Source organism: Odontesthes bonariensis, chromosome 5, assembly GCF_027942865.1.
Source record: "Odontesthes bonariensis isolate fOdoBon6 chromosome 5, fOdoBon6.hap1, whole genome shotgun sequence".
Lineage (NCBI taxonomy): Eukaryota > Metazoa > Chordata > Actinopteri > Atheriniformes > Atherinopsidae > Odontesthes > Odontesthes bonariensis.
The window spans coordinates 10,209,308-10,220,074 of NC_134510.1; the positions used below are offsets into that span (position 1 = coordinate 10,209,308).

Genomic DNA, 10,767 nt, shown 5'->3' on the forward strand with positions numbered 1-10,767 from the left:
CAATTCACGCCAACTTCACACGCCTTTATCCGCGTCTCCTCATGCGAAAGGAGGCGAGTTTAAGTGAGGAAAAATGTGGCCTGAAAAAGCCCGGCGCAGAAAACTTTGTTGAGGCTTTGAATACCAAAACGGTGCAGCCCACATCGCGGGGGAAAGGGGAGAAGGCATTCTGAATGAAATCACGCATGAACAGCGCTGAATCAGGTGCCATTTATTCGGCTTCTCTCTAATGCGATTTTGAATATTAGTCTGGCTTAAAACCCCAATCATGTCATCTGGTGGGAGTCCCATACAAGCATAATTACTATTCAAACTCGCTGCTAATGTCCCACCCGCATCCAGGCAGCTGGTCGTGATGCAGCTTGCGTCTTTCCCCAAGGTTTCTGGGAAAGTGAAACACCTCACATATGAACGGTTGTGGTTTTTCATCTGGGAAAACAAACAAACAAGCAAAAAAGAAAAAGGAAAAGGGGGGCAAAAGGAGCCCCCCTTCCTTCTTCTTTTGTTTTTCCTCTTTTAAAGAGCAGACAGGTCTGAAGGGGATAAGCTTTGATTCTTTCAGACCGGGCAACAAAAAGCTCGAAGATTTAGGTTTTCTCCTTTTTCTTCTTCTTCTTCTTTTTTTTTTAATGAATTGAAAAGAAGTGTGACCGGGTAAATGTGAGAGCTAGATGTGGACTTACATGAGGGGAAATAAATGGATTCAGATAAACACCAAATCATTTTTTTTTTTTTGCAACGTGGGAATCTATGAGAAATAGGCCTCATTGCTAACTGGGACAATGATCTGGCTTTCCTGAATAGACCCAAAGAAAGTTTATGGGTCGACATAAAAAATGCGTTTTCTTCTCAACTCAGAGGGGTCCTAAATGGTAGGCCATTGAAACCAACCCAGGAGAGGTGGTGGTGAACCTTTGGCACCCCTGAAGTATAGCCCATGTCAAGGACCATGAATGGGGATCCCTGGTGGGGCATTGCTCCCTGTATTTACCGCATTGCATCGCAGACAGGTTGTTCCTCTATATTCATGGGTCATTAATGGGCAACCAGTTAAATCAGAGAGCCCCATCGTTTAGACAGTTAAATCCCCCCAAAAGGAGCCTGGCAAGAGCCGGTAAAACTGCCCATAAAAACGTCTTCCTCCTTGCAAGCTCCGATTCTTCTCAGGTCGTTATTTAAGTTCATTAAAGAGATGGAGTTCATTTCAAGAAAAGCGCGCTAGCGGAATGCTGTTGATTGACTCCACAATATTGTTCCAGAGATAAAGATCCAACCATGTAATTAATGTATTTTTTCCTCACTCTTTAAAAAAAAGAAAAAGGGATGGAATGGAATGGACAATTCCGCCGCAGTCAGGCCATTTAAATTCATTTAATTTTCCATCCCATTTGCTCCCAACACTACCTTTAGTCTGAAAACCGAGCCTTTTGACTGAGCTTTGGGCCTTCAGTGCGCACAGTAACTTCTCCGCAAACAGAAAGGAAACGTCCTCGCCTCTCTTTACCCCCCCCCCCCCCCCCCCCCCCCCCTTCCAAGAATAATTCGCTTCACTGTGAAGAAGCGCGGGGACTTGAAAGCATCGCGATGGGGTGTGTGGGATGGGAACCAGTCGCGAATGGCGAGGCGTTAATAAATAGCCCCTCGCGCAGCCGGGCGCAAACATTGCGCTCTATTGATGAGATTGTTCGCGTGTCGTTTGGACTGTTTGAGAGAGCGCGGCGAGGAGAAAAGAGACACACAGAGAGGTTCATGTAGCCCTCCAGTTGTCTTCAGTTTTGTTTTTCATTTGGGAGGGATAATTTCACAGAAACGTATAAGAATCAATGAATTTATGTAATCTAAACTGTGGGTTTGTTTGCTTTAGGTTTTTCTTTTGGCTCAGTTATTCAGGATTTATTTTTAAGAAAACTACAATGGTGACCCAAAAAACCATCCTGTCCAGTTTTTTATGTACCTAAGCTATCCTTTTTGTTGTTTACATCTTAAGCTGCGATGCATGCTCCTCATTCAGAATCAGAGAAAATAAGTGAGAGGTGGACGGGTCAGGGTCAGGGGTCAACATGGTCACGGTCTGGACTGATCGCCCACAGGTTCTTGTTCGTGCTTTCTGCTCCAGCTCAGACACATCACGGCAGCATCCAAAGAGGACGCGAACAACCTGCTGCGCCATGCACTACTTTAATGTATTTACACTTTTGAAATGTGTATATTTTGAAGGCTCTGCTGTCAGTAGAATCACGTGGTCTCAGACTCCACAGTAACAAGAAGGCTACACGCTATCTGAAGTGTAACCGTTGCCCTGATGGCACAAATCCAAGATCTTTAAAAAAAAAAAAAAACGTTTAAACCAATTGGAACGACTTCTGCCAATGACTGGTGGTATTATTCATTGAAATCTTTATGTCAGTATTGTATGGGTTAAACAGGGATACAATTATTTCACTGTAAAGGAAAAGTTGACATATATACACCAGCATGCGGAGCTGCCTTGATGAGAAAACTTTTTGAGTTACAAGGTTTTCGCAGAGCAGCCATGCTGTTTACGCTGATTGTTGTGAGCCCCCCGCCCCCCCCTTTTTTTTAAACTTTTTTTTTAGGCTAATTGCAAATCCAATCGATCATTCAACCAACTAAATCAGTCAATCGAGCCATTAAAGTCAGAAACAATAATGAGCGGATGAATAACATTGCGTAATTTGACCAGAGACTTAAAGCAGCTCCATTATACTGACATTTCATTCTAATCTCATGTCACCTGCCTCATGTTACTGTAGCCTATATTATGAAAACAAATGAGAATTTTGTGATACATTTTTAAGGAGGAATTTTAAAACAAAATCAAGAGTTAGATGAATTGAATTCATGCTGAGGCAGAATTATACAATCACAATTTCAGCCTGGTTCTTGAGTGTCTTTCTACAATCAAACTGCAGAATAAAAATTTTTTAAAGTTTTGCAAGACGGGGCAAGAACACCACAAGTGTGCGCGCGCGCTTGCTCGCTTTGGGAAGATGTTATTTTCGCGTCGTGTCTCTCCTCCTGCTGGTGGTTCTCCCTTTTCAGTACCTGCCTGATCTCAACCCGGCACACGCCGAGAGTCAATAGAAGTTAACAAGTCCTCTAAACTTTCCTGCTCCTTTTGTTAATCTAGGGACAAAAAGGAGGAGGGAGAGCGAAGCCCTTTGAAGTACGCAGGGCCTTAAGAATGCCGGCCAAGTAGATTTAAAGTAGCCGCTGATTTCCAAAAACCTGCCTTGAAAGGGAAGAATGGAGAGGGTGAGGATTTATGGAGAAATTATACAGTGGATTTGTCAGTTAAAATATCGGAACTGTCTGGAGGACAAAGCCACATGCTGAGGATTAATGGCTGCTCTGGACCTTTGATTCCGCACTCTCTTTTCTCTGGCCTTGACAAATTGGATTTCGGGGATGGGAAGGTCGCCTGGCCCTTTGTGTCTCTTGACCGTTTTCGAGCAATTCATTATGCGGCGGAGTGAGGGAAAGTCTCCATGTGACCAGGCCGGCCCGTTTTCCCTCTCTGCACAGCTGCTGGGAGAGCCCAACTCTCTCACACTCACCAACACACACACAAACACACACACACACACACACACACCTCACTGCTGCTCCGAACTCAGGAGCGCTCCCCCTCGTCTCCTCGCGCCCTGTAAACAAGCATCACCTCTCTGCGGCACCCACCCCTCCTCTGCACACACTCACACACTTGCATCCTCAGATAGAGGTCGGTGTGTGTGTGTGTGTGTGTGTGTGTGTGGAAGGGGGTGTGGTGGTGGTGGTGGTGGGGGTCCACCTTACCCTTCTCCATCACTAGAAAAGGCGGAGAGCATAACACCGCCGCGTCACTTTGAGGGCGGATATCGGCCTGTCCTCATCCTCTTCTCCTCTCTTCTTCCTCCTCCTCTTCCTACTTCCCTGTACGATCACTCACCATCGGTCTCCATCAGGCTTCATGGTTCTGATCTCACCCCACGCCATGCAAGCCACCCGGGCGTCCACCACCGTCAGTGTGTTTGCGGACTGCAGCATCCCGGCCGGACTCCGGATAGGACCGGTACCGGGCATCTTCAAACTGGGGAAGTACGTTTCGGACCGTAAGGAAGTTGGACCTAAGAAAAAGGTAAGCTTGAAATATTGAAGGAGGAGGGGGGGAGACAACTTTTTCTTTAAGTTATGGATGTAAAAGACTGTTTAAAAAAAAAAAAAAAAAGAGAAGAAGTTAAGTGATAGCTTTAAGTTAGTAACCTGCTTAATTATCAACGAGATATCATGGATTTATTAGGAATGTCATCATTCCAATTTTTCTCTTTATTTCATAGTGTTTTCTAGATAAAAATGTATTTTTCATGTTAAAATATGTCATTTTAATATGTAAATAGAAATATAAAAGCAAGATTTCTAACAACAACAAGAGGTTCGATTTGGGTTTTTAAAAACTAAACTGTCAAACTTCATTGGGTCCAGAGTCATTAATTGGTTTGGCCTGTCAGGTTAGAAATAATTGAGCTCTATTAGTGGCCGACTTGTCAGTCTGTGCTTCTACTTAACCGGCCTAATGGGCAACCCAGGTCCGCTGCGTGGGACTGCGCGCCACAGCCACCTCACATTTCCCTGCCCGGCGGCCCTGTTATCCCGATGAGCCGTTTAATGTTAATGTAATCCGGCCACAGAAAGATGCTTGTGAAATCTCGGCCTCGGTCCAGGGGCAACGGAAAAATATTGACGGCAGGAAAAGTGATAAAAAACAAACAGAATCCGTGTTATTTGGCTGCTTTTTTCGGGTTAACTGCAGGATTGTGGTGAATGTGTGAACCTCAGGGTGGCAAAGGTTAAAAAATAAATTCCTTCATACAAGAAATTATGATTAACAATCAATATAAAGACAAATTCAACTTGTGAACATTTCATTTTACGGGCAAAAAGTGAACAGTTTGGCTGTATATGTGCAGCCTGTTGTAGAAGCTGTCAGCGGTTGTGATTGATGCGTCTAAATGCGTGGCCCCGGGGCTGCAGGGGGATCATCAGGTGCAATCTCTGTGTCAAATGTCACGCTTCGAGCTTTAATGTCCTCGAACAGTTTAGAAACGCTCTGACACTCCTCAAATTCGTTTCCCATATCAACTCAATTAGGCCTGTGTGTCACTCTCTTTAGGAAATTATCAGCAGAGCGGATAAGGACGCGTTAAGCGCGCTGCGGTCATGCGGCGGCCGCAACACCGCGTCAAACAGGCAGTCATGTGGGCAGCGTAATTGGCATAATAGTTCAACAAAATATAATTGAACGAATAAATATATTCAAATGATACCCTAAATAAAAGGAGGCTTCAATTTAAAGTTGCTTTGAGCTATGGGCGGTCAGTCAGTTGTGCTGGTTTCGTCTTCCATTTAGTCTCCCATGTGTGCGTTTGTGGGCCTTTAGTGCTCAGGACTCATGATCACGTTTGCTTTTCTGGCTCAGATCCGCTTGGTACGTGGGGAGTTCGTGGACGAGTCCGGCTGTCTCGTGCCAGACTGGATTGGATTCATCCGCGCCGCAAGGAACAGCCAAGAGCAAAATCTGGAGGCTGTGTCGGACTTACAGGGCGGACAGGTGAATTTTCACCCCAATTACATCACACTTCTATAGGCCCAGCGATGTCGATATGAAATTATTCTTTCATTTTTACTTGGACACTTCCGTTGACGTATTTTTCCCCTCCTTTTTCCATTTGGAGATTTTCTACCGCGTGCTGAGAGAAATCCCTGCCGGAGAGGAGCTCAGCGTCTGGTACTCCAACGCTCTGGCCCAGTGGTACGACATCCCGACCACGGCCACTCCCACGCACGACGAGAAAGGTAAATCAGTCTGCTAATCATGGTAAAAGGGGGAGAGTTTGATGCTCTTTTAACGCACGTGGAAGAAAGAATGGTGGGGAAATTATGTGAAGTTTTATTAGATTTCGATTGATAGCATAATAATAATAATAATAATAATAATAATAATAATAATAATAATAAGTATTGTTATTGTTGTTATTATTACAGACTTCTTTTCTCTCTTACTTCTGAGGATATACTCAGATTTTTTTCTCTACATGTGATGCAACAAATAGCCTCCTTGGCAGAGGCCCGCTGCTTTACAGAGCGGGCTGAACACTGGCATGAGGAAGGACCCATCACTTTAAATTAACAAACGACTGCAATAACCACAAAGTTCTTATTTTGCCCAGAAATAGAAATCCAACGAATTTCGTTTTTTTCCAACGTCAGCCACTATTTGATTATCATTTTCTTTAAAAAATAATTATTGTATCCACTGGGGAAAATACCGTATTTTCGTTAATGGAATCTAATTTGCTTAATTTTTTTTAAGAAAAAGGCAACAGCTCACACAATTTCTTTTTTTTAAAGAAAATAACAAGGTGAAATGAGTCAAATTGGCAAAAAATACTAAAAGACATATAGCTCGGTTAATGCACTGAAGCTCAACCTCAACATCAATTGAATATTATCTAATGGGATTACTCGTTTGTCATGTGTTTTTGACTTTTAAGCCATTTGTTTGGGCTAGTAAGGATAATTCAGCTTTTGCGCTTGGGGATTAATATCTAATCTTGGTAAAACAGCAGCTCAGCAGACACTAATCCGATTAAAGAGCCGAATTATCAACAGTTATTCAGTGAAAAAAATAAATTAAATCCCTCAATGGAAAATGTTTAGGATTATAGATATTTATCCGAACTGGAAGGGCCTCTTAACTAATTTGTGCAAGCGAAACGGCAAAGCTTGATGCGGAGGCAAAAAAAAAAAAAAATCAGCGGAGGCAAAAACATGGCGACAACATAATTGTGGTGCTTGAATCACAGAACAAAACAGCAATTAAAAGCAGAAATCGACTCGGCGAGCGCAGAAGAAGAGGCTGACGATTCACTCGCGAGATGGAGGTTAACGAATGTCACCGTGTCATTAATATTCATGTATTCAAAAGCAAATAATTAGAAAACAAGTGCTTCACGGTGAATTAGGTGGGTGCGTTAAGGTATTGTGGCCTAATGAATGCTAACTTTTATGTGGGGTGTATATTGCCCTGATTCTCCGGCCCAACACACCGCGCGCTCTCCTGGACATACGCTCTCTCCCATTATTAGGCGTCAACAGATGGGCCGACGCTATTGTTTCCGGGGACTTGCGATTTCAAGCAACAGCTGCTGTCACTTCCACGGGAAAGAGCACAGAGAGGGAAAAGGCCGCACTCAATGCATTGGCTTCGGGAGCGCCAGATTGGGCAGGGCGTTTGCCCATTTGATGGTTATCACAAACAATGGCCCGTATGAGGATTACAAAATCATTACATCTATATTATCCTCAGAGTGCTCGTCTGGGGGTCGTTAAGATGGCTCCCTGTGTCTGTTACCATTTGGCACCAGATCAGACGGAATCTGGGCTGTTGTGTCTGACAGTAACTTCCAGGTGATGCACAGCAGTGGCTGAGAATAATTAATTTCTGTGGACGCATCAGTTCAATAATGCAATGTTTTAAAATGTCTTAAAATGTTTTAAGCATTGATGCACTGTGGGAGTTTGTGTGTGTGTGTGTTGGGAAAGGTTGCATGTCTGTGAAGGCGCTCACAGGATTTTTTTCTACAGGTTACTAAACCTGTTAGTTGCGTTTTACGCACCGACTTTTACGCAAAGAAATAAAGTGTAAATCTTTTGGTGTTGCTTCGCGTTGTGTTGTGTGATGTAACGAGGCTCGTTAATCTCATTATTCATTTCACCGTGTCTCTGCAGGTGAGGAGCGTTACATCTGCTGGTACTGCTGGAGAATATTCAAATACCCAAACACACTCAAGGCCCACGTCCACTTCCACTGCGCTCTGAGCAACGGGCGGGGGTTTGTGAGCAGCGAGCAGGTCAGAGGCACGGAGACCTTCAACAGGTCACCAAAATCTGGAGACATTCCCAACACCTCTACCTCACCGAGGAGCGGTCACAGTACCTCCTCCATCTCAGAATCTGGCAGGCGGGCGGTGTCCTCCTCGCCCTTTCTAAACAAAACCGGACTGTTAAAGAAGAACAGCTCAGAGGAGCAGGACAGGGCACTCGACATGAGCGTTCCCTCAGCCAGAAATCAGGGACACCTCTTCGGTTTGGGCGCCGCATCCTCGGTGCTGAGCAACATGGGCTTCCATCCGGGCGTGCGCTCTGCCTTCAAACCGACCGGCGTCACCAAAGCCCCGTGCACGGACGCTTCCAGGGAGGAATCCAGTGGGAAACTGAGCGGCCTCGGGTTCAGCAAACTCATCGGGAACATGAAACCGATCCGCAACTTAGGCGAGGGCCTAAACGGGGGAGGGAGTCACCCTCCGAAGTGCCCACCTGCGATCATGGACTCCACATCTTCGATGGTACCGTGCACAAACGCTATCCGGGGTTTCCCGCTGCTGCCTCACATGGAGGAAACCTCGGCTTTTAAGCACGTGGAGAGCCGGATGCACTCCGGCCTGTCCCCGTCCCGTTACCCCCAAATGCCCCCTGGACTCCATTTTGAAAGGTTATCTCTCCCTCACTTTGACGGTGTTAAGAGTTATAGTGGAGACTGTAATATCCCGCTGATGCCCTTCACTGTCTACAACGGGGAGCTTTTGTATAGCTCACCCTACTACCCTTTGAAATTCCACTTCAGCAACCTCCTCAAATACCCAGAGTCCATGTCCTACTTTGGCGCGCCCTCGCTGAGCCAGGACCTGGGCTCGATCACAAACATTGACCGGGAGATCGCCATGCACACGCAACAGCTGTCTGAGATCGCTGCGGAGAAGAACCGGACGCGGTTGGACTCCATGCCCGCCGGGAGCACCAGCAACAGCGGGTCCGGTAAACCCAAAAAGGGGCACCTGTGTCTGTACTGCGGCAAGCTGTACTCGCGGAAATACGGCCTGAAAATCCACATGAGGACTCACACGGGTTACAAGCCGCTCAAGTGCAAGGTGTGCTTCAGGCCCTTCGGAGACCCCAGTAATCTGAACAAACACATCCGGCTCCACGCCGAGGGAAACACGCCGTACAGGTGCGACTTCTGCGGAAAGGTGCTGGTGCGGAGGCGGGACCTGGAGCGGCATGTCAAGTCCAGACACCCCGGACAGACTGTCAAGAAGCTGGAGGACAAGCCGGGCGGCCTGTTTGAGGACGCGGAGCAAAAGAGCGACAATGACAGTGAGGTGGACGTGTGCTTCACCGACGACCAGAGCGACCACGAGTCGAGCAAAAACAACGACTGAGCTGTTGTCATGCCCACACAGAGACAGTGCACACAGCGAAACTTGTCTTTCAGACTTGTGTGAAGTCTTGCAATTTGTTTTTGTATGTCGTTTTTTTAGACGTCCAGCCAAAGGCATCTGAACACACCGTCAAAGTGTAGACAGAACCAATCATTTACGGATGAAAGTTTGCTTTTAGGCGAGTTTTTTCTCTTATTTGGAAAAAAGAAAATACGAGATCAAATGTGGACAACGACAATTTCGCTTTAGCAGGTCCATTGAAGGCAAACAAAAGTAAAAAAAAAAAAAAAAAGTCTGCCTGGTGTAGCAGACATTTTCGTTCGTGTCAAATTCAAAGCATCATAATCACCTTCTTTTGCGAGAGGTGAAATGAAACTAAAACAAAGGAAACAAAAGCTGTGATATGAGAACACGAGACTTGACTTTGAGATATTGTTTGCAGTGTAAACAAAGAAAAACATGAGCATCTCTGCGACATGTATCCTCTCGAGAAAGCATTTATGGGTTTTGTAAAAGCTACTTAACAAACAAACGAAACAAAAAAAGTGTAAAAAAAAATTATCCTAAGAGAAAAAAAAGGAGAGACAGAAAACTACATCCCTTCAGACGAATAATTCTGGGAAACGATGAGCTTGTTTTGCATCGTTTTTTGGGTTTTTCTTGTGAATAATATCCCACCATTCCCTTGTTAACTGTCAGTTGCACTTTAAAGAACAGCAATGGGCATTTCATCTCCACCGAATAGCTGCAAAAATATGACTCTCGCGGAACTTTCCCCCACCTCACTGAACAAGGCGCCGTACTTAAAAAAATTGCACTTTCTTGCCGAGTCCATGCTGTTCCTCAGGAAGCAGCTTCCAGTTTATTTAAGGAATTATTAGCAGAGAAAGAAAAAAAATGTATTGACTGCAGTTATAGCCTATGTAAAAAGAAGCTGTACAGTATGATATCTCACATTTCAGTGGAGAAGTGTCGTATAAGTGTGTTTATAATTGATGTTGTCTGAGAGGACAATATTCCACCCCTCAATTAAATGGTTGTTGTTTGTTTTTTTTGTTTTTTTTAATAAATTTAATTTAAAACATAGAAACTTTGTTTGGAGGTGTTGTTTATATAATCCAGTGGTGACAAGCTCCAACTCTGAGAGACAGATATCATGAAATCTCACGTTTTGTTTTTTTTTCCCCCTTTTTTTATTGCCTGAAGTTCAAATTGGGTGTGAAATCCCCCCCAAATCCAGCGACCTGTTGCTTTTTTATTAGCAGATGCCACGAGACGTTGCGATCCCTCAAAACACCGTTGCCCCCCCCCCCTTTTTTTTTTTAAAAACAGCACTTAAAAAAACACGAGTATGAAAGTGCAAGTGATCATTTATTGTGTTTGTGATTTAACTGAGATGTTAAATAACGAGTCTTAAGCGATTCTACTCAAGAGAAGGAAGGATTCGGATCCTGTTGCAGTGAACGCGATGTGCACCACTGCATGTCAA

General features: G+C 44.7%; 1 protein-coding gene across 1 annotated transcript; it reads left to right on the plus strand.

Moving 5' to 3' along the window:
- The first annotated feature begins 3,877 nt into the window (after nucleotides 1–3,877).
- Nucleotides 3,878–10,307, plus strand: prdm13 (PR domain containing 13). The gene is made up of 4 exons (XM_075466561.1): nucleotides 3,878–4,138; nucleotides 5,477–5,608; nucleotides 5,733–5,853; nucleotides 7,789–10,307. The coding sequence occupies exons 1-4, from the start codon at nucleotides 3,971–3,973 to the stop codon at nucleotides 9,276–9,278; spliced, it is 1,911 nt and encodes a 636-aa protein (XP_075322676.1). The 5' UTR covers nucleotides 3,878–3,970; the 3' UTR covers nucleotides 9,279–10,307.
- The last annotated feature ends 460 nt before the right edge of the window (nucleotides 10,308–10,767 follow it).

Bases quoted from the DNA above. Each gene is read 5' to 3' on its own strand.
- prdm13 (XM_075466561.1), top strand. From the start codon at position 3,971: ATGGTTCTGATCTCACCCCACGCCATGCAAGCCACCCGGGCGTCCACC. The intron at 4,139-5,476 runs GTAAGCTTGAAA...TTTCTGGCTCAG, and splicing joins AAGTTGGACCTAAGAAAAAG to ATCCGCTTGGTACGTGGGGA. The intron at 5,854-7,788 runs GTAAATCAGTCT...GTGTCTCTGCAG, and splicing joins TCCCACGCACGACGAGAAAG to GTGAGGAGCGTTACATCTGC.